We start from the raw sequence: 22,924 nt of genomic DNA on the forward strand, positions 1-22,924 counted from the left end.
CTATGCAACACTTTACTACCGTAACGTACTGGTGGAGGGCTAGTAAATGGGTTTTATGCACTGCATTACGTCACGTTAGTGAAGTGTTGCAGATCGGTGCAAAGCGGCTTTTCTCCGCCGAGTGTAACAGTTATTCAAAGAGCGTGTGTTATTTACAGTCGTCTGGTATTAAAGGGTTATTCAGCATTGGGGAGGGCGGGGTCCCAAACCATCTAATGGGTGTTCATGTTTGGGGGAGCTCCTACATGCGCTCAGGTTAACGGCGGAGACATGGAGCGGTTAGGTTAACGGCAGAGACATGGAGCGGTCACAGACTGAGCTGTGACACACGCCGGCTGTCGTTTACGGCAGACGCCGCCACAACTTTAGGGTCGACGCCCCACACCCCCACGCCCTCTGCCTATGTCTTTTTTTTAAAGTGTATTTACAATTTAATGACCGATTTGTGTTTGCTTCTGCCGAGCGCCTGCTCTGCACGCTCTCTCCCGCACTTTGTGTCTGCCGCTCCCTAATACGCTCTGACAGCAAAAGGTCAGTGCCCACCGGCTACTTGGGGGGCACGGAGTGATGTTGTCATGGCAACGTGCAGGGCACGGGGAGTGGTGGGGACGTGTGATACGGTGGGTGCCAAGAAAAGCAGAGGCCAGGACCTGAGTGGGTTGAAGGGACTAAAAAACTGGAGGTTAGCTGGACTCAAAGTGGGGGGGGGGGGGGGGGGGGGGCTGAATCAACAGCCCTTTAATTGACTGATGGTTTACTAGGCTGGCAAATGGGAGGGTGGCGCTGGGGGGGCCTAAACACAACGGCTCTGTTATGTCTGTCAGCTGCCTTTCTGCTGAGCTTGGCTTCACAATAATAAAAGAGGGATTACCAAAGTCTGCAGGCTCCTCCTGCCCCCCCCCCCCCCACCGCCTGCCAGCCAAGGGTTCACCCCCACACCCCCCCACCACTCCTCTGCATGCTGCTCACGTTCATCCCATTCAGGAAAAAACACTCATCTGCTTTTTTTGCCGTACGTGTCCGTTCCATTTTCCTCCCTCTAAGTAGAGATGGGGGGGGGGGGGGCACATGCACCAAACAGATGAATTATTTACGAATTTTTGCCCCCAAAGAGGGGAAAAAAAAGAAGAAATGCTTGACTATGCATTTTGAAAGATAAAGGGAGGGGAGAAAAGCGGGAGAAATAAAAATTACATTAGATACACAATTCTGCAATCAGTGGGGTGATATGAAGTATTCATCTTATCGCGCGGCGGCACGCGCCGCAGCACGCCTCCAAAGACTCGCAGATGACAACGGCACAAGCTCGCCTTTCCGTTTGGCTGCCATTCATCCATTGTGACTGAGGACACGTGCGATAAGAGGATGTATTGTTGCCATTGACGATGTCATTACGGGACAGTAAACAAGCGGCGCAGAGGAGGGTTGGCATGAAACCGTCCGGGGCCAGAAGGTCACGAAGACAATCTGGAATGAAAGGATGCAAGACCCCGTGGGGGAGATAAGACTCCTCTGCGTATTCTCCGGCTCATCCCCCCCCTTTGAAGCCAAGGACGGGCGTACGCTTAGAAACAAAGCCCCGGAGCCGCCGTGCAATCGACTCCTCTGTACCCCGCCGGGAGCGGCGCTGGCATCCCTGGAGGTCATCTACAGGGAGAAGCTGAGGGAGGCAGGATCATGCGCTATTAGGACGGGAAATAGGATGACACTCACCCAGGCTGTCGCCATTCAGAGTCTTAGACACATCAACAAACATGAACAGAGACCGCAAACTCACAAGAGCACACGCAGCACCTCCTTCTGAGGTACAAACAGCAACGAAGCCGTGTTCTGGTGGAGGAAAAACATGGCTACTCAGAATGATTGCAGCACTTTGAGGGCTCAACGCGCTTTCTGATGACTGCGCAGCATCACAACAGGTATAAATCAGCTGTTCCCCTCCAGCAACACAAAGAACTGGGATGCAAAATGAAACAAACTGAAAACTCAAGTTAAAGAAAGAGACTTGGGTCAGAAATAAAATGCAGAAACGGAAAGAGAAAGCTCTCAAATCCAGGTTTCTAAACAGCCGGCGCAAGAATTACAACGTTCTAAAAATTGTTCAATTGTGGGCTAAAATAGTCCAAACCGCTTGATTTTACTATAAAAAAGACTGAAAAGTGGGAAAATTGCTATATGCAGGGAATTAAACGGAATATGTTGACTTTAAAGACACAAGTTTAATATAAACTTGCTAAATAAGTTTTTAAGTTTGCTCTAAAATAAATAAATCCGGTCTGAAGCTAAAGAATAAAAGCAGAAAAGTGGTGAACCAAAAAAGGCTAATAGCTAACTTTAGCATGTCAAGAACAATCCAAAATAATCTAAATACAAATTCTGAAGAAAACGTGAAACACAAATGTGAGAAAAATGATACATTTACGCCGCCTAAAAATACAAAACTATGGCCGAGTCAGCGTTAAATTGGAAGCTAAAAAGAGCCAAAGCCGCACTTAAACACGCTAACAACATGCTAACAACATGCTAAACTGAAAATGTTAGCTAAATTCTCATTTAAAAAAAGCAAAATATCTTAGAATAGAATAGATTTTCCTTCTACTTCATAAAGCGACAATGCTTAAATGCTAAATCCTGCAAACATAATGAATACAGTAAAAAGAAATGTTTCCTTTTAAGAAATGTACGATTTTATAGGATAAAAAGCCTAATCTGAATGTTTTTTCTACTGCTAAACATCGTTAACAACAAAAACAGTAACAATTAAATCCTGACATCAATCAAACCAAAAAGTCACATCTAGAATGTCTGAAGTAGTTTTTTTGAGTAACTTCAAACTGTGGTTGAAGCTTACCCAACGTGGCCTAAATGGATCCATCAGAGCCTTCAAACCTATTTTTTCTTGGAATTCTTTCAGTTTTCTCTGAAAAAAATCTTGTTTTTATTAGAAAAAAATCTTTATTCTAGTAGAAAAAGGATTTCTGAGTTTGTAAAGCTCCTGCTCACACCTGTGTGTCGTTTCTAATTCCCCCACCTGCATCGGTGACGGTCATTACTCAGTCTGCAAACTCCATGGCCGCTGGATGAACATTTATTTTCTGTCCATCTACAGGTCCATCTACAGGTGAAGTTGGATTCCATCTGATCTAAATGGAAGTCAAATATTTGAAGGTTTTTATTGGGACGTCCAGCAGAAAATAGGTCTTCATTTATCCATAAAAAGCACTTTTATTTTGAAAGTTTTTTCTTCCTCCACTAGACTTATCTTCCCATTTTGATTTCCAAATGTTGACCGACGCAATAAGCACATTTATTTAAATCAACCAGACTTCCTGCCTATATATTATAAAGAAAAAGATGTCAATTGCCGTATCTTCAGTAAGATATAAATCAAAAAATCTTAAATATTTTGGGCCATTTGGTCTTTTTTTAAGAAAAGTATTTTTTACTTTACTTAACATTTCAAGCAGGCGTTTATGGGAAGTAGTCTTGTTTCCAAAAAACAGACGAGCTCGGAAAGTGGAAGGTTTTATTTGATTCATAAAACTTTAAACCACATCTATCTTGTGTGGTGTGTTTATTCTGACTTTTAGTGGATTATTGACTAAAAAAATAAGCGAAGTTTGACGGATGTAGTGCTAAAAATAGAATAAATGCCTTAAAAATCCAATGCGTCGTGTTTAAAGGCAGGACATCACCAATTGTGAAAAGAAATCATACCTACACAATTCTTTTCACTTCAAGTCCCTCTCCAGTTTTTTTTTTTCCAAAGCATTCAAAGAGTCTTTTATAAATTAGGATTATGACATTTTGAGCCAAAATCAATGAAACCTGTTGTTTTCTAGGACATCGTTTCTACGAGTTCACTTGAAATTCACCTCTGAGTTGTGGGCGGGACTGTTGGTGCAGAGCAACCCCGCCCCCTCTTCCCTTTCCCGTTGCTGCAGCCCGCCCAACGTGTTTATGACGTCACGAGTTCGATCTTCTTTAAACGGCATTTTTGTCGTCTGCTCTTTAAAAGTGTGAAATCCAACCTGAAGCCCCCAAAGCAGCTTCAGGAGAACAGAGCCGACACCCCTCCAAAAACCCCACAGGCTGTGAGGTGGCTGGAGTGCTCCTCTTCCATTTGCCAGCATTAGCACAGAGGGATTAGTTTGCCCCCTTCCATTAGGTGGGGGGGGGGGGAGCGAGCGCCATGGCTGATCAATTATGGCGTCGCAGAAAGAAACCTGCTCAAACACGATGCTCGTGGATCCATTCCACGTCTCATTACCAGCAAACTTTTCTGCTTCCCAGCCTCTGTGTGAAAGACGACACACCAGAGAGGGACGGATGAAGATGAGGAGCAGGATGAAGGTTCGACTCGTCGCCTCCCCCGCCGCTTGCTGCTGTTTGTGAAAATTTCATTAGAATGACAACGAGCATCTGTGGAGCTCACTGAGACATTTGATGAACACAAGGAAAATGTGTTTAAATCTGCCCCATTGTGCTGCTTCATGGTTGTGATGAAACCAGCGCAGTGGGCGGGGCTAAAGGCGCGCGGCGCTGCGTGATGCAGGCCGTGATAATGAGCTTAAATCTGATGGTTTGTCATCGTTCCTGACGTTTGTGCGTTCTGCGAAACAGATTTTACAGGCAGATCGGCATCAGTGACGGACGCACCGGGACATTATGGAGGTAATGTTAACACTGCAGCACAGTTGTTGTGTGTGTGTGTGTGTGTGTGTGTTTGTGCTGTCGTGCTCCATCGGTGTGTTGATGCTGCTGTGTGGGGAGACTTGCTAATTGGCTCACCTGTCTCTCAGCCATCTGGAGCCTCTCAGAAAAGAAAAAAGGAAAAGAAAACATCACACGAGTTGGTTCCCCCGCATCACAAACACACACACACAGAGGTGTGCCAACCTGCAGGAAAAAGAGGAGCTGATGCAACAGGAAGAGAAGGAATCCTCCCAACATCCCAATCATTATTTTGCTGATTTAACGAACAAAAATGACGTTTGTGTGCGCTGACGGAGTCACACAAACTGGAACGATTCATCACTGAAACACAACGTTTCTGATGCACAAACTATGGAACCAGAGTGCGCCCAAACACAGCGTGACGACGAACGCTCAGCGGAGCGGGAAGACGGAAGGCCCAGCACCTCAGGATCCCAAACCCTTCATCTCGTTTCAAGTTTGATCACACTTAGTATGAGACACAAAAAACAACTGTAGCATTTCAGGAAGATTAAACATAACATTTTAGAACTTTAAAACATCTAATACAACTATTTGTTTTCAAATTTTGTGTAATACTTTGCAGCAAATGTTTATTATAACAGTGTTTTTTTTAGACACATGTTTGGTTAATTTAGGAAACCTAAAAAGTTGTGTTTGACCCATTAAATATTTAAAAAAAATGTTTGATTCTAGTCTCACTTCAAGCTGATAATTGTCCAAAAATAAGGAAAGTTGTAAAAATACAACTTTTTGGGGGAAAACGTATAAATACTTGAAACCAGCGACGTCCCGATCCGATCATATGGTCGAAAATCCGGTCCAATCTGCTGGTCTCAGACTGTTGTGTCCCGATGGTATCTTTATTCTGATAGGCGATATCTGTTTGTAGCGTAATATTCCAGACAATAGAAGTCTGCATGTCGTGAACAGATCACAGCATTTTAATGGCGTAAAACGTAAAAAAGGTTAAGCTAAGATATTCACCGATCCAATTACTATTTTAGAAAAACATTTGAAACTGACGGCTAGTGTCTCCACTGGTTTGTCATAACACAAACAACGATCTTTAGAAAATATAGATGTTTTTTTTATTCTTACTAATGTGAATTAAACATACTGACAGCAGAGAGAGAGAAAGACGGCTGTCAAGAAACCGTCTACAAAGTGCAAGTTCAGAGGAAAAATGATTAGGAAAAAATAATCTGGTAAGAAAAACTGAAACTGATAAATGTTTACGTTGAAATAATCATCATATTTATGTCACTAATTCTACTGATTCCATTTTTTATTCCATATTTTCCATTTGTTTTTAAGAGGACATTTTTTACAGTGTATGTTTGATCCATTTAGAAATGTGGGCATCTCAAGGATGGGTGGATCTCCCAAAAAAATAAATAAAATGCCCATTCATAGATTAATATGACTTTAAATTTGAGTCAATAGAAATAAAGTGTGTGTCTGTGTGCGTGTGTGTGTGGCTGTGTGTGCGTGTGTGTGTTGCTGTGTCTGTGTGTGGCTGTGTGTGTGTGGCTGTGCTCTCCCGGTGGTTCCAGGTCACTGGTCTGGATCTCCTCCTGGGCCTCAGTGAGCTCACCTGCCACTCTGACAGAGTTTGTGTGTCGGCTCTGAGTCGCTCCCTCAGAAGATGAGCCGACGACAGGAGGAAGAGGAGGAGGAAGAGGAGGAGGAAGAGGAGGAAAAGGGGGAGGCGGCTCCGCTGGACTCTGCCCCGTCCTTAACCGCGCTTCATCATTCATGAGTAGGCTGAATAATGTATGAAGTGCGAGCTTGAGACCAGCATCTGCTACAGCCAAGAACCCGAGGAGAATGTCGGGCTCAGATCCGGAGGTGGCCCCGCCCACATCCCGACCAGAACCACTCCCACCAGAAGCTCAGGAATTTCCAGAGGAAGCAGTTTTCCACCACTTTCAGCCTGATTAATATTCATGTGTATGTGTGTGTGTGTGTGTGGGGGGAGGGGGGACGCTGTCATGCAGCGAACGGGAGCGGACGCGGCGAAGCGGGACGCCACATCGTTCGAATCCCTGTAATTACAGCCTCCGCTGTGGGTGTAAACAGGAAGTGGCTGTGAACACCTGCGGAGGCGTCTGCGGCCTCACGGGGGGTGGGGGGGGGAAGGGGTGTGTGTGAGGGGGGTGGGTTCACGTCAGCACCGATGGCGGGTTTGCTGCTCGTGAAAAGGCGTCGGAGGATCCATAATTATCTGCTCCAATCAGGACAAAGACCTGCAATTACACCCCCCCCCCCTCAAAAAAAACCGCCTTTCTGGCTCTTGCTCCCAAACTGCTTCCTCTGTTTTCACACCTTCTCATCCATCCCTCCACCCCCCCCCCCTTTTCCCCTCGCTCCACTTTTTCATATCCTGCCTTCATTTTTTTCACCCCCCCCAGCCCAAAATAACAAGGGGGTGTCAGTCAAACCGCCAGAGAGCTTCATTAGAGGAGGAGAGCTCACAGGATCAAATTATACACCCGCTCTCCTGCCCCTGTGGGTGGGGGTGGGGGTGTGTGTGTGTGGGGGGGCTTCATTTCCTCACTTCAGGTCCTGCAGCTTCAACCTGAACGTCCAGATCTGCTGAGTCAGCAGATGCCTGAAGATCTGACCATCAACCAAATCGCTCGCCATCCAACCGTAAGCCCCGCCCACCATCCCGATGGCTTTCAGGGGCAGGAAAATTCATCCTGTTCTTGTTAGCCGTGTCTTCAATGAGAAATAGGTGCGGCTATTTCAAGACTTGGCCCTGATTTAAACCCCCCCCCCCGCTTGAACTCGGCTCTGTCGCTGAAGGCTTTGGTTTAATGACCCTCCGCTCTCACAGATCTGAGCGCCACACATCTCTTCTTTCCAGTTTCTTTTCCGTACAGCGGCAACAGCGCTCGTCATCATAAAGAAAAGAAAAGAAAGATGGTGTTCTGTACCTTTGTATCGCTCCAGAGAGGTCGCTGGCGTCCTGCCTGGAAGGAAAAGAAAACGTTCTTTTAAAAACAGCAAAAATATGAATCATCAAGCTCAGTTTATTGAGACTTTTGGTAAATCTGTCTGCTGAAACGTTTCTTCACACGATCAATCATAAAACTGAATGAGTGACGCTCACTTCTGTGCAACCAATCAGGTTCCTGATTCAACCGTGACAAAAGAGAAACTACGTTCACACCAAACAAGCAATGCTTCCTAAGTTCAATCATTGAACTTTGGCAAATAATCAACGAATCAGGGACTCAGCTTTGTCCAATGATGTGTTGATGACACGATCAGTGGGTGGAGTCCAAACCCTACAGTGAGGAGAATCAAGTCCCATCACTCAACGTCGATGAGAACCTTCACCCGTTCAGACCCGTCCAGCCATGAAGCAGCACTATCATCCTAAAGACGTGACCTCTTGGCCAACCACGCCGGAAAACTCTTTTTCACAAGGGTAAAAACTGGACTGAGTGACCCCTCCCCCTCTGTGTCCCAAACAGGAAGTACCCGCTGGTTCCAAAAGTCCCGTAGACTTCTACAGACAAATAAACAGCTGTGAGTTATTCTATTGGTCTGGTCAGAAACCGTTCTGATACCTTTTTTCAACACGGTCTTGATATTCCACATTTTTTCAAATCTTTTAAGTTATGAACGGACCAATCAGATGCCTCAGTAAAAGTGGGTGGAGCCTGCTGGCCCCCACATCCACAGATTTTGTGCAGCCCACTTTTAAGCGGTAGGGGTGTGGCCTTCCAACCAGCTCACTCCAGATTGGCCGGAGCGGTTGCCATGGAAACATAGAATCTGGCTCCAACATGGCAGCGTGAGTATAAAACTGGCTTTATTTAGTTGGAGCCAGAAGTGAACCATTTTTCTATGAATCCAAACCGACTAAACGTTCGACGTTACCAGGAAGCGGGATGACTGATCCTACAAACCCAAAAAGTTTGGGGAAAATCGTGTTCAGATTCATCCGGTTTCCTGGACTTCCAGGTCGTTAAAAGCTAAAAGTTTTGTTCCAGGAGTGTTTACAGAAAAGGCTCTTTTGCTGGAGTTTGCACTTGAAACTAATTTAGAAAGAAAAGCACAGACGAGTTTCCTAAAAAACATAAACACACACCATCTAAATATTAAATTGGTCCCGTTTGTCCTTGGGAACCGAACAGAAACTTGTTTGTTCCGTTGGGTTTTCTCCATAATTCCCTGCTGCTTCTTTCTTTCTGTCTCCTTCCCCGTTCGTTTCATCCACTCCCCTTCCACTGCATGTAAATAAATTGGTCCCCAGGCCCCGTCTTTGGACCGTGTTTGTGTGTGCTTGAGCCAGCGTTACACAAAGAGACTCGCCCGGCCCTCCAGAGCTTCGAGCTGCAGCGAATTAGACAGGCTTTGGTGTCGCGGAGGTAAATAAAATAATAACTGAGGGGGTTTGGGAGGAAGAGGTGGGAAGAGCAAGTGTGTTATGATGAAACGGCGAGAAAAGAAAAGACCAAAAAAAAAAAAAAAAAACTCCTGGCTCCTCCTTAACACGGCGGCCAATCACTGATATCATTTCTCTTTGCATTTCAAAGACGCACTCTTGTCTGTTTCATCTCCACAAAAACCACAGAAGGATGGTCCTGTTATCCGGCTGCACGCACCCGGCAGCCACCTCCGCTTCAGTCCATTTTCCCAGTGCCATGAATTATGAACGAAGGTAAATGGAACATCAAACACACTCTGCTTGCACTTAGAGGTACACACACAGGCAACACAACTCTGGGAGAACACACAATTTTCCTTCACTCACTTATTAACTGGCATTTTAAAGCTGGATGTTGCCGTTTCTGGAGAAGTCAGCTCTGCGGACGCTAATGAAACCTAATTGCAGCGACTTCAGTTGGTGGATGATGATACTAAAGGCTTAGACAAGCAACTAAAAGCTCTTTCAGTTTATAAATGATCAGCGGAAAAGTAAAACCATTTGGGCCGTTCTGGTTCTAATACCAGTTTAATCCAGAAGTGAGGATCTGGGTTTTCACCAAAAACGGGTCCAGAAGGCCGGTTCCATTTCCTTTAACTCCACTGTCGGAGGTTTGTTTTTGAAAGTCAGACTCTGCTGTGGATTTGGTACACCGGGCTCATTAGCGGGGATTGTTTTGGCGCCGCTGTTCCCAGGGTCGACCTGTCAGTCAAACCGTTCTGCCTCTGCGGGTTCGGTGGAGATTCTCTAGATTAGTTGTGAGGATAAGTGACAAAAGTTATGGGGGAAAATGTTAATTATGATTCTTATTTCTCAGGAGAAAGTCAGATGATGTTAACAAATTAAAAATGAGAAAACGAAAAAATTAAATAAGTCACAATGAACAGATATAGGCAGTTTTATGACTTTTTTTGGGATACAGAGCAGGAAGTGGCCGTTTAGTTCAGTATCATCCATCAAAACAAATGTCAACCTGTAAAACTTTAAGTTGTAGAATTTAATTTTAACATTCATATTAGAAAAATCTGAATGAAAGATGATTTTTCTAAAGAAAATGTAAGAAAAACTATAAATAGAGATCTAAATAAAACTACTACGAAGTGGAAAAACTGCAATATAAAATCCATTCTAATTGGTACATGAGCTAAAATGTGTGTCGTAGATAAAAAAAAATGCAACAAAATAAAAATAAGCTGAAATATGCTGGAATTACTGTTATAATAGGCCACTGTATGGGCGGCTGCTGAAAGTCAGAAAAAAAGAAAAAAAACGACAGAGAAACTAAACATTAAATAAAGTATTGAAGACTGCACAAACTAACTACAATAATGTTGATCATTGTCAAAATAATATATAAAAAAACGATATATATGATAAACAAAATGTTGTTAAAAAAGGATTAAAAAACTCAGTTAAGTAATATGTTCAGGATTGGCTGGTAAAGACTATAAAAGCAAATAAATAGAAGCTTAAAAAAAAAAAAATATTGTTTATAATAAAGAAAATTGACAGTTTCCTGTTGCTGGAACAGATAAAAGATAAACCAGGCTCAACTGTAGTAATGAAAAAACAAAAATAACATGATTACACCTGGAAAATACAGCTTTTAAAAAAGTCTAAATTGTTTTCCATTTTTAGTTTCTCACTACAGATAACCTCAGCTGTCGTTTCCACGTACGATTTGACTTCAACTGCAGAGTTGATCAGCCTCCAGCGTCAGAAGAAACCAGAGGATTGATGTAGAAAAAGGGTCAAATGAAAACGACGAGTTAAATCCTCAATAGTCCACAAAAATCTCAACTAAAATCCAACAAACTTTCAAATCAGTAAATCAGGACCGTTAGCTAACGTTAGCTAATGCTATCTAACACTAGCTAACAACTAAATGCTGAAGTTTAAGCCGAGACTTTGAACTTCCTTCAAAATATCTAAACTTTGTAAATAAATAGAATAAATAAAATTAATATTTGAAACCCAATGTGGCTTGGGTTGTTTTGCATAACGGTGCAGATCTAGCATGCTTAAGCTAATGTTAGCATGATTACCCGCACCCAAACAACCACAGGCTCCAAAACGTCTCTGCACTGCAAACTATTTGATCCTCACAAAGATTTTAAACATTGTTTTTAGACGTTCAAGGTATTTAACTAGGTTTGAAATCGTTCCAATTTCTCTTTGCTCCAGATCTTCACTAGCTTTTCTGAAAATCAGCAGCTTTTTTGGTTAAGAGGCAGAATCTATAAACAAGGAAATTATTATTAAAGGGCCTATACCCTAGTCCCCCTATGACCATTTTTTAAAAATACAAAAGGTACCCAGTGCTGTAAGTAAGACAACTCGATCTCTGAGGCTCCGCCTTTCGGTCCTTGTGGGTGCCGCCCATTTCGTACTGTCAACCTAGGGTCGGCCGCCACAGCGTGTCGGCGTTTCGCTCACACAAACAAACAACATCTGACCTTTTGCAAAGTCAGTGTCAAAATTAAGAAAGTGGGTGTGTGTGTTACATCCTGGAAGGGGCGAAGAGAATCTTTTTTCCTCCTTTGGAAGTGAAATCAACAAGCTTGTCATAAGATAAAAATTGGTGAAATAATAAAGAAGAAATGTCAGCTTACTGCCTGAAAAGCTTTTTTCTGGCTTCTTAATTACTGCAGAACTATTATGGCTGCTCCAGTGACTCTTAACCTTTTAGCATCTTCCATTACAGCGACTGAATCAGACAAGAAGCTCCCAAGCTGGTCAGCTATAGAACCACTTAAAACATGAATTAGTCCCTCCGGGGAGTTGGCCGTGTTTAGCAGGGAACAAAAACGAGGCTTTCTGCTCAGATTTGTGGAGTATCAATGACCGCGCTGACGGAGATTCGCTTGCTGGGATGGAAACAGATGGGAAGACAGCATCCAGGTGGAAACTAGCCAGACTTATGTGTAGTGACAGACAGATTTTTTTTTTTTTTAGGCGGCGTGTGTGAACCCACGCACAGCCTCCTGCAGGCTTCGTATAACATCGGGCCTGGCAGAGACGCAAAGCGAAGCTGAAGCGCGAGGGGCACCACGGGCGACGGTGCCAGCGCCGATGCAAAGGCGGAGCAGGTGGCTGGGACCCGGAGAGGACCGCGGGCATATTTGAGACATTGTGATTAACAGAAGATCTGACACCAGGACACGCAGGGACACACACTGTCCATTTGTGCGACGTGAGGGGAGACACTACAAGCCAGCTGCCATGGGGCTTCTGAGCAACACAAAGAGTCTGAAATGGTTTGCTCCTGTCTGCTTCTGCACCGCTAACAGTCCACGAGAACTGGACTGAGTGGGCCGTCCCCCCTGGCATTTCAAACAGGAAGTACCGGCTGGCTCCAAAAGTCCAAAATAAACTTCAGTAGAGAAATAAACGGTTATTACTCAATCAATCATTCTATTGATCAGAATAACAATTCTGATACTTTTATTAAAATCTTCTCGATAATTCCCTTTTTTTTTCATTAGATCTTTTCTTTATTTGACTTATAAATTGACCAATCGGACGCCTCAGTAAGAGCAGGTGGTTTCACGTCCAACGTTGGAAACGTTTAACAGATTTTATGTGCCGCAGCTGTGGCCCCCTTCCAACAAGCTCACTCCTGATTGGTAACGGTGGTTGTCATGGAAACATTGATTCAGACAGACTCAGAGTAATCACTGCTTACTGAATACGTCTGGTTCCACCGTGGTATCCCAGAACAAAATGCATCTGAATGAACCTTATTCATGTCGGAGCTGGGGGTAAACCGTTTCCGCATGTGATCTCACATATACAGAGCCCCGCCCACAAAAAGAGCGGCTGAAGGAAACTAAGAATGATGCTTCTGTGATACTGTTAAGCAAGTCTCACGTTTGACAATAACATCTGTGTTACGACGGTCTTGCTAAATCGCAGTTTCATTTATTGTTTTAATAGGTTTTTTGTGAAAATCTTTTAAAAATGTATATTTTTTACAGCGTTTTGTGCTCTGCGTCCTGATTGGCCGTAGACCTTGTCTATTCTCCTTTGTGCCGTGTCTCCTGTAAAGAATGCGTTCAGTTTGCCAAACCTGCATAAATCTTTGACGGCCAGAGACCTTTGTTCACATTTTTAATACTGTACGTGTTTTTCTAAAAGGTTTAAACCAAAGTGTTCATGTCTTTCTGAGAGAAGTGGATTCAGTGTTGTGAGAACTTTTAGTAGTAGATAGTAGTAAATAATAAACTTTGCAGATTGTGTTTATCGCAGGTCATTTATAGAACACAACCAGAGGAACCACTTTCCAGGAACATTCAAATGATCCACCTGCAATCAAACTGACAATTGCTGGCACGGTGGTGGCAGTGTGATAGTGTGGGCCTAAAGCTTTTTTCCCCCCTTCTTTGGCTCCTTGGTCGTGGCATTGCCCAGAATGAGGCATAAATCAATTTGTTGGTTGTTTTTCCCCTCCTCTCCTCTCAGCAGCTCATTTGTGACGCTCCGACACTTCCTGTTTTCTCTCCTCCTCACCTGCACGCTCCCCCGGACCAACCAAGCCGACACACATCGTTCAGCGCCCAGAAACGCATTCCCACACTCTGTCGCCGCTTCCTTCTCGCCGCCTTCATCGCAGGTGTGTGAAACAGACTGTGTAATTCTGACAAACTGTTCCAGGTCTTCAGATGATGCGGGCGGCTGGCCCGCCTCCAGATGGACTTCGACTCTCTCCCCCGCTGGACGACGAGAGCACTTGAAGGGGACAGAGGGCATTGCTGACAAGCTGTCATTTCATGAATCATCCTCTGACGCTGAAGCCGCACAAAGACGCAAGTCTGAGTGATGGTGCCAGACGGATCACCAAAACGCAGCTCAGTGGATTTAAGGTGGCGCTAAAATGTCCTCATCGCGCTCCTGCTGTCCATCTGCAGTCAGTATGCTCTGCAAACAGAATGTTCTGCTCCTGAGTCAGGCCAGCAGGCTCAAACATCTGCCAGGTTTGAGAGGAAACGCGGGAGAATGAGCAGACTCTGAGGAGCCTCCTGAGAGGCGTCTATAGATATTTAATGGCAGCATTTAATTATGCAAAAGCTGTCAGGAGAGGAAACTGATGCAAGCTGACCCCCCAAACAGGAGAAAACTACAACCACATCAGGGTTTCTGCAGCATTTTCTGAGTCTGCAGCTAAGGATGGTTTTTTTTTATATCTATGAAGAAAAACAGTTTATTAAAACATATTATATATTGGCTCAGGTCTGAAAGTTGGTGGGTTTTTGCTCATTTAAGTTTGGAAAAAAACAAAATATTTGGATTGACTTAAGATCCTACTTTTTAACTGTCTCCCAGCAGAAATGTGAAGAAACTGACACAGGTCAGGTTTTTTTGGTCACAAATAGCCCTTTTATGTAGAAGAGGCTCATTTGGAGTATGATTTTTAGACTGTTGCAATGAAATGGAAATGATGTTTTTGGTTGTTTTGCTATTTGCTCATACACCACAAGTTATCGTCATCACAATATTGATCACTGATATCGCGGGTTTTCCTCATATCGTGCAGCCCGAGTCACAAACTTTAGCAAAAAACTCATTTCTGACTCAAATTGACCTCAGTATGCGCCAAGATGCCCCTCCCACCAAATTATGTTTGGTTCAGAGAGCCACATGGAACCTGAGCCGGTCAGGTTTGGATTGGTTTAACGGTCCACCACTGCAGCTTTAGCTCCAGTGTGGACGGCTTTCAGCTACCGTAACTCTTCAAATGTTTTTGCTGCTTTGCGTTTGTTACATTTATTCACGTAATTCCAATGGATCCTGAAGTAGAGAAAAGCAGCTTTGCGACAAAAAGCAACACTTAAGTTGATCGTCTAAAAGTCTTCATTGCCGCGGCAACACGCGTCAGAGCGGCCACTTTCAATGGAAAGTCTATGTAAGTGCCCGTAAAACCGGGTTTTGGGCTTCCGAGTTCAAAACTCTCACAATCATGCCTCACTGTGCAAGTTTCCTACAGTGTCTGTTCTTTGCTTTAGGTTCAAACCGGGCGTTCAATGACCGCACGCTAAAAGTTGAATCAGCTGAACGAGTGACGTATGAGTAGCGTCCTTTCCAAAACGTGGAAGTGCCAACTGTTGTAAACACGACCCTGAAGGACAAAGAAACAACCGCGGTTGGTTTGTGCCAGGTCAGAATTCCTTCATACATCAGAATAGAGTCGAGCTTTGACATCTCATACCAAGCCTCTTCCAACTGCAGGTGGCGGACGTGCGCCGCAAACAGCAGGAGAAGAAAAAGAAGAAGATGTGTGTGTGCACGTGCAGAAGAGTCAAGTGGAGTCAGCCGGGGAGACACTTCCGCATCCCCCCCGCCCTGCTTCTGGGAGAGAAAGCCTCCCCTCCTTCCATCTCCTGTCTAATGAACCCCCCCCAAAGCCTCCTATTCTGTGGCCTCCTATTCTCCATCCCCATCAGCTCAGACCTCCTCACACATGCAAATGAGGCCGGCGCTATGGAGGCACACGTCACGCATTACTGATGCAGCCCCCTACGACCCGTCACGCCTCACAGCAGAATAAACTCTGCGTTTGAGGCGGTGGCGCTGGAGGGGGGGGGGGGGGGGGGGCTGTGTGTTACAACAGCGGTTAAATTAAGATGCATTAGGGTGTTGATTGGAGCGTCAGGCGGTGTGAGGAGAACATGGATGAGGATAACGGCTCCTGAGAAAGAGGTGGAAAATACAGCCGCCGAGGCGGTGTGAAGGAACACTGACAGTTTTCTAAATTCAGATTATGAAATAAAAAGGTGAATGCCTCACAGAGCCTGCTCCGCTGTTTAACCAAAAGTCACCTTTTCCTTTATCTCCACATTAATCTGGTTTCCATCACTTCTGGGCTGAAGTTCAATTTGTAACAATTTAGTCTTGAAAATGTCTGGTATTTGTGTTTGCATTAGGCTCCATTCTCTCCATCACAACAGGCCTGATTGCTCCTGCATTTAGTGCTTATGGAAAGCAGTTAGAGTCAACATTAATGAAGCGCTCACCTCAATAATCAGCCTTTGAAAGAAGTGAATCCCTAAATTAACACCACAGGCAAAAATCAGTTATTTTTGCTCAGCTTTTTCTAAAAAAAATTGATTTGAAGACGTCAACGACAGTAACAACAAAAGAGTCTTAGTCACATCCACCCGTGTTGTGGGCGTTGACCCGGCGCTGCAGGTTTTTGGGTTGTCTGAGTCCATGGAGGGTTTTAGAGAGGAGCGGCTGCATCTTCAGCTAGGTTCACAGCGCCCTCGGAGACGCGTGTTCAAGCAGCCACTTCCGATCAAAGTTGATGTAAATGCACGTTTCAGGTTTCTGAAATTCTTGCGTGTGCGGCAAATAATTGCCTGTTGCAAGTTAAAGCAGGTCGTATGTTGTCCAAACAGGGACTCTGATTTGGTAGTGCGGTTTGTGTCCAGCCGGAACTCTATGACACCGTTCGTACCAAGTCCCTTCCAAATGTAGGTGGTGGACATGTGCTAGTAAACGGTAGAAGAAGAAGGAGCCCCTCCCCTGCTTGTCCACTGTGAACCCTATGAGCTAAATGTAGGCTATAGAACGTACCTTTACGTACGTGTGTCAAATACCTGTTGTGAACGTAGCTTGAAGCTACGTAGGGGGGCGTCAATATAGTCAGTAGAGTAAGTGTATCGTGAAGTATTTTTAAGGTACAGGTGATACTGTGTTCACTATAACATGTCGCCTCATGTGTGTAGAAAAACATGTGCATGAACATTTACTCTCTACGGGGTCACCTTTAAAAAAGTATTTTACAGATTATCTAATTGAAACAGCTGCTTTGCTTTAGTTTTAATATAGATTTGCAGCAGCTTTGGGTCTCTTTACAGTGCAGAGGATCACATAGGGGGAATAGTTGCATCTGAAGCCAATTAACTGCCTTAGTCGCTTTAGAAATCTATATCTTTCTGTATATAAAAAAATACAGAGGGTCAAAGCTCAAGAAGCAAAAGGAATCTGGGTTTTCTGATGTAAATGTGGGATTTTTGAACCAGTAGAAGAATAAATGCAGGTGTAAAAGTACTTCTGAATAGAGTTAGAGAGCCTGCAGCGGTACATGGTCTCTTTTACCTGCGAGGTAACCTGGACGCTGCAGACGGTCGGTCGTTCGTTGATGACACTGCTCTTTAAACCATGGTATCAAACTCTCGCCGTGCTGACACCATTGTTAATTTATGTCTCTTTGATTGTCTGAAAAAAATCATTTTTTAACTGTTCTGATGGTTCTTGAAGACATCGGCAGCATTCAGCTGATTAGAGGTCTGAGTGGATGCATCAAAGGACTGATGCAGAGCTGGGGGGATAATTGGTTGAGCGGCGCTGAGTGAGGGAAAAGGAAATAGATGTGAAAGCGTCTGAATGGAATGGTATTTAAGAAATGTTCTCCTTTGATTGCAGGTCTGCGGCGTTCTCTGTAAAAGTGTTGACGCGCAGACTAATAGGGAACCTCAGTCACGTCCTACTACCTTGTTAGCCTTGACGGCCCAACATATCTGAGCTGAAATGACGTTTTGTTATAATTGGAAATGATTAAGGCTCTTTTGTGGCGACTCTTATCCATCGGAGACTTTCATTAGAGGCTTCAATACCGAGACCTTGGTATTGTCCACACCAGGAGGCGTCTTTAGCCGCGTTCTTCCGCAGACGCAGAAACTTCCCTAAACAAACTCTAGCAGGGTCGATGCTACTCGAGCCCGCAATGACGAGGTGTCTGGTAAAAGGCCATCATATCGGCTGGAAAGACGGCCATCTGAGCTGATAAAGGGAGAAAAAAAATCAATGGCATGAATGGCAGCTCATCAGAAGACAGTGAAATGTCAAACGCTAATCCCTTTAATAGTCTGATATTACATTTTAATCCCAGTCTGATTCCTTTATTCTTTGCCTGTAGATGTCTGTCAAGAAATATGATGGTGGCAGTGGGATGGGGGTGGGGGTAAGGAGAAAGAGAGGGATGGAAAATCAAGTGGCAATTAGGCGGAAGGGAGGCAGACGGAGAGAAGCGTACGGCGTGGTTTATGCCGTTCCGTGTTGTGGATTTACAGCACGGATGAGGGGGGTGATGGTCTGTAAGAGACGGATGGGCAATAAAGTGATGTCGATGAGAGCGGAGGACAAATTGATATGATCACAATGTGTCACATTAAAGACAGGCCTGCCATCCATCAACATGATAAAAGGCCTCCTTCATCCCAACACAACGCGGCTGCGCTTGATCTCGACGCTTCACTTAGCCGGCCGCTAAGCATTTATGATAACTATCATTATGCCGTTATGAGACGGCCACCGTCTATCGCGCGCACGGCCCAACCACAACCCCGGATCATTTGTGAGCGCCCATCGCACGAGGAAATTAGGTAGAAAGCCGAATAATTTCACTCAATTATGTCGTGAAAAAAAAAAAAAAAACCTTCTGCAATAATTAGAAATCTTTCTACTTTGTTTTGGGAGGACTGAAGAAAAACTGAGATAGACGAGAGGAAAAACCACATTGACGAGAACAGCAAACATGCTTTTAAATCACCCCTGAGCAAATCAGTAAATCAATATCAATTAGGCTGTGAAAGAGCCCAAACGGACAACTGGCTTTGTTTTAACTAATGAAGTCTGCTGAGAATCCAATCAGACCAGCGCTTCCCTGTCAATCCCACCCCTTATTAGCGCCATGACAGTACCGCTCACGTGCACGTACGTGCACGCACACCCACAATCCTGAAAAACTCATTGGTGCTTTATTTTTATTTATTTATTTTTTTTAGAAAAAACTAAATTTTAAAATGTTTTTGCTGATCTACGGCAAAATAAAAAAGGTGATTATTGATCTGCAATATTATAGATTATACCTGTTAGCGTTCTGCTAAACACCTAGAAATCCTGAATTTGTAAAAAGTTATTTCACATATTTGTTCGATCGGAACAAATTGAATGATTTGACTAATTTTGTTCGAAAAGATAAACAGAATAAAAAACATGTTTTCATTTTTATTTCATCATCCTGTGGTTGCTGCTGATGTCACCAGCGATACCTGAATAGCTCTTTGAAACACCGTAACTCCAACCGTTTGAGCGGATTTTTGTACTTCTGTACACGTTATTAACGTGAAGTGTTGCATAACGGCAAAAAGCAGTTTTTACAAGAGAATCAGCTGATTTACGTTGATCACGTCAACAATTCCCTCCAGCAGGGGAGTCCAAACATTTTGCTGAGGCAGCCAGATTTGGTGCGGTGGAAAGGCCAACCAGTCGGCCTCACGTCTACATTTGATAACAACAAATGTAAATATGAGCTATTTAATTAATATGTCAATGCAATACTGTTCACCATGTAAATATGTTTTAACCTAAATATTTGCCAAGTGGTACATTTTTCGCACCTTCCATCCCCAGATAGCCAGTTAGCATGTCTTGTCCAGTGCCTCATGATGTTAGCCAAGCGCTATCAAGAAAACGTAAGCAGTTTTTAGAACGCGCTGGGAGCCACATATGATTGATTTTATGAAGGGAGCCTTGAATCCGGGCCACATTTGGCCCAGGGGCCGACTTTGGACATGCCTGCACTACAGTAAAGTGCTGCTTGTCGACGCAAAGCTACTTTTCTATGCTTTATGCTACGTTCACATCGCCCTTGGCAACGCGCATTCATGTGACCGCTTCCAATGAAAACGCGTGTTTCGGGCTTCCACGTTCAAAATTCTTATGTTCAAGCGGAGCTACACAGGTTTCTACGACCGTTTTCGGCCTCCATGTTCAAATCCCGTGACCCCTGAATCGCGTTGAAAGTTTGATCAGTTGAACTTTGACCAATCAGGGACTAGGGTTTCATTTTCATCTCATCAAATGCCTGTAGTGGCATAGGGGTAGCGTCCTTTTTAAATTCACCAAAGTGCTAATTGTTTAACAATTGATCATGAAGGAGAACTTAAACATGGCGGTTTGTGCCTGGCCGGAATTCTATCACAAGTCTTTCATTCATCGGAATAGAGCTGTGAAAAAAAATTCTGGAGCCTCCACATTTCGCACTGAGCCTTTTCCAACTGTAGGCGGCGGACATGCACTGGTAAACTGTAGCAAAAGAAAAAGAAGCCCCTCCCTACTTGTCCAGTGTGAACACTATGGTCTATTAGCACTTAAATGTTCTGCGTTTCACATGTTCTTTAATGCGTCACATGCTTGGACCCAACAGAACAATTGTCCAAAAGTTTGGCAATGTTCTAGATGGTCCGGTTTGATGCGTTTCTTTTCCATGGATCCCCCCCCCCCCCCCCCCCCCCCCCCCACACACACACACACTTTTTAAATTATTCTTAGTGATGATAGGGATCCAGGTGTTTGCTGAACTCAAAGGAAAGTTCCTTAAATGGTTGTTGATCAATAAAGTAATCTTCAGACCATGTGGCGAGCTCCTGAAGGAACCCCCTGGTTTCTCACAGTTACTTTTGTTTTCACAGCAGCTTCAAATAGGAAGTTTTTGAGCCAGAGACCACTTATGATCGTCTGTTTTGACCTGGTTTTCGGCTCCATTCGTCACTTCAGAGGCTGCAGGATCTCAGTGATCAACAGATTCACAACCCAAACGGATCACATGGTTTTGAAATTCCGACTAACTTTTGTGCACATCAGGGATGTTCTGAGTTGTTGATGCTCAGTCACATGACGCCGGCATCCTTTCGGGCTTCAGGAAGTGGTGAAAAATGACCAGATGAGCAGAAGTCGTGAACGGTTTCAGGTTTTTTTGTGGTGACATTGATGTGGAGAGAAGCTCTACAGTTGCAAACGCACAAACCGACGGCGGCCTGGCAGGCAGCACGCCGCCAGCCTCCTCGGGGTTGCCGTATCATTTTAAACATCCATCAGCTCTGGAGCGATATCATATTAGCTCCTCATCTGCATACGGCGCAGACAGAATGACAAACGAGCGAACGCTCCCTCCTCCTCCTCTCCATTGCATCTCCTACATGGCTGCCTCTCACCCTTTAGCTCCCCTCTATCTCCTCATCCCTCCTTTTCTAACCTCCTAAATTGGATCTCCACTGCCAGCCGAGCGTGTGTAAAAGTGTGTGCGTGCATTGTTGAGGTGTAATCACATCTTTTAAATGGGAAAAGGGACGAATCTCAGGAGGAACGATGACCACTGGACCCATATCTGACTCCCCCCCCCCGGCAGTCTTTGTATTTCTCTGTACTACATCCCACTTGCTTTCACTGAGCAATCTCGCAAACCTTTCTACTTTTACACTAATTGCATTCCCAAACTTTAAACTTTTTCATCTGCGCTCCACTGCGACTTGAATTTGGTGTTTTTGGTGATTTTAACATCTTTTCATGGCATTTTTCTGATCATGGATGATACATATAAAGAAGATTTAGACTAAAATAGCATTTTTGAGTAGCTTTATTTTATCCATACTGTTGTGAGGACAAAAAAAATAGACGGTTAGTGAAAGAACGCAGGGGGGGGGGGTCAAAGGCTCCCTGCTCCGCTCCATTCAACTGTTTCCACTTGTAGACGACTAAATGCATATTTTTCCTGGGCTGAGTTGGAATCTGGCTCCAAACTGTATGGCTGGATAGCTCCAACATTGTTGCACTGCTAATGTTAGCTTGGGGGTGTGAGGGGCCGCTCTGCAGAAACTATGTCCTCGAAAACGACACAGGTTTTTGGATCTGAGCTATAAAGACCACTGGGAACCGATCAGAGTGCCTCTTTAAAGACTGCGTAGTGCAAGACTATTCAGTTTCCTGGGTTTTAACGTAATTCCGACACTCGCTCACTACTTTTTCTGTTTTGTTTTTTGTAACGGCAAATATGACGTCACCCATTTTCCAAAGAACAAACCTAAAATACTATTTATGAATCCACTTTGTTCTGATAATGAACACTTGGCTGATTTACACTAAATCAAATAAATAATATTTTTGAAATGACAAATCATTCAAACGCAATGCATTGTGGTCTATATTTGCTAGTTTGGCTTTAGAACTTTCCAGTGTTTTTACACCTAATCAGCCTTTAAACCGCACAATCCTGGGCTAATATCAACATTCATCACTAGTCATTTACCATTCGAGGCAAATAAATCTGTGAGTAAACAATGCGCTAATGAACATTTAAAAAAGCCACACTTTGATTGTGGGCTTAGATCTCTGTGATGCGATTTCTCCCCCAAACACTGTAACTTCCTTTAAAAGGAGGCTGCATGCTGTAAATCCAGTTTAAAACCAATAAAAGTGTCCCAGATGAAGCAATCGCAGCTTTTTCCTCCTTCTAAGAGTCTCCTGGTTAATTATTTTACCATCTTCACTCCGTACCAGAATTCAATTAAGTCATTTCCAGTTGTTTGTAACTTTCTTTTAATCTCACAGAGCTGTCTTCAGGTATAAACGGTCAGAGTTATTAGCGCTAACTCCAGAAAAACAGCCTTTTCAAAGACTCCTAATGGCCCAAATTGCAGCTCTTTGTGTTTTTTTAATATCCAGTGTTTTTTTTGGGGAGTGAGGGATGAAAACTAATCTTGTTTTTGAAGGAACCAGAACGCTCTCGTCAGCCTGACATCCTTTCACCTGCATTCAGCCTTTTCTTATCCTTCTGCTTTTTGACAATCATCTGCTCAGCTTCGGCGGGTCGTCCAGGTGACCTTGATTCCGGTTTCCTGGATGACTGAATCTTTCTCTGCAGATTCTCGTTGGAATCAAACTATTCACTCGGATTTTGTCATCTATGAATCCCATCCTCTCCTG

The 22,924-nt window shown here is 44.1% G+C and overlaps 1 protein-coding gene across 11 annotated transcripts in view; it reads right to left on the reverse strand.

Moving 5' to 3' along the window:
• Positions 1-22,924, reverse strand: part of celf2 (CUGBP Elav-like family member 2) — a 219,168-nt gene that overhangs the window by 163,210 nt on the left and 33,034 nt on the right. For all 11 annotated transcript variants that reach the window (XM_023952426.1, XM_023952422.1, XM_023952424.1 and 8 more), the window contains exon 2: positions 7,659-7,694. In XM_023952426.1, the coding sequence (XP_023808194.1) occupies positions 7,659-7,694 (36 nt within the window). The remainder of the gene's footprint in view (positions 1-7,658; positions 7,695-22,924) is intronic.

Source organism: Oryzias latipes, chromosome 23 (assembly GCF_002234675.1).
Source record: "Oryzias latipes chromosome 23, ASM223467v1".
In the NCBI taxonomy this organism is placed as follows: Eukaryota; Metazoa; Chordata; class Actinopteri; order Beloniformes; family Adrianichthyidae; genus Oryzias; species Oryzias latipes.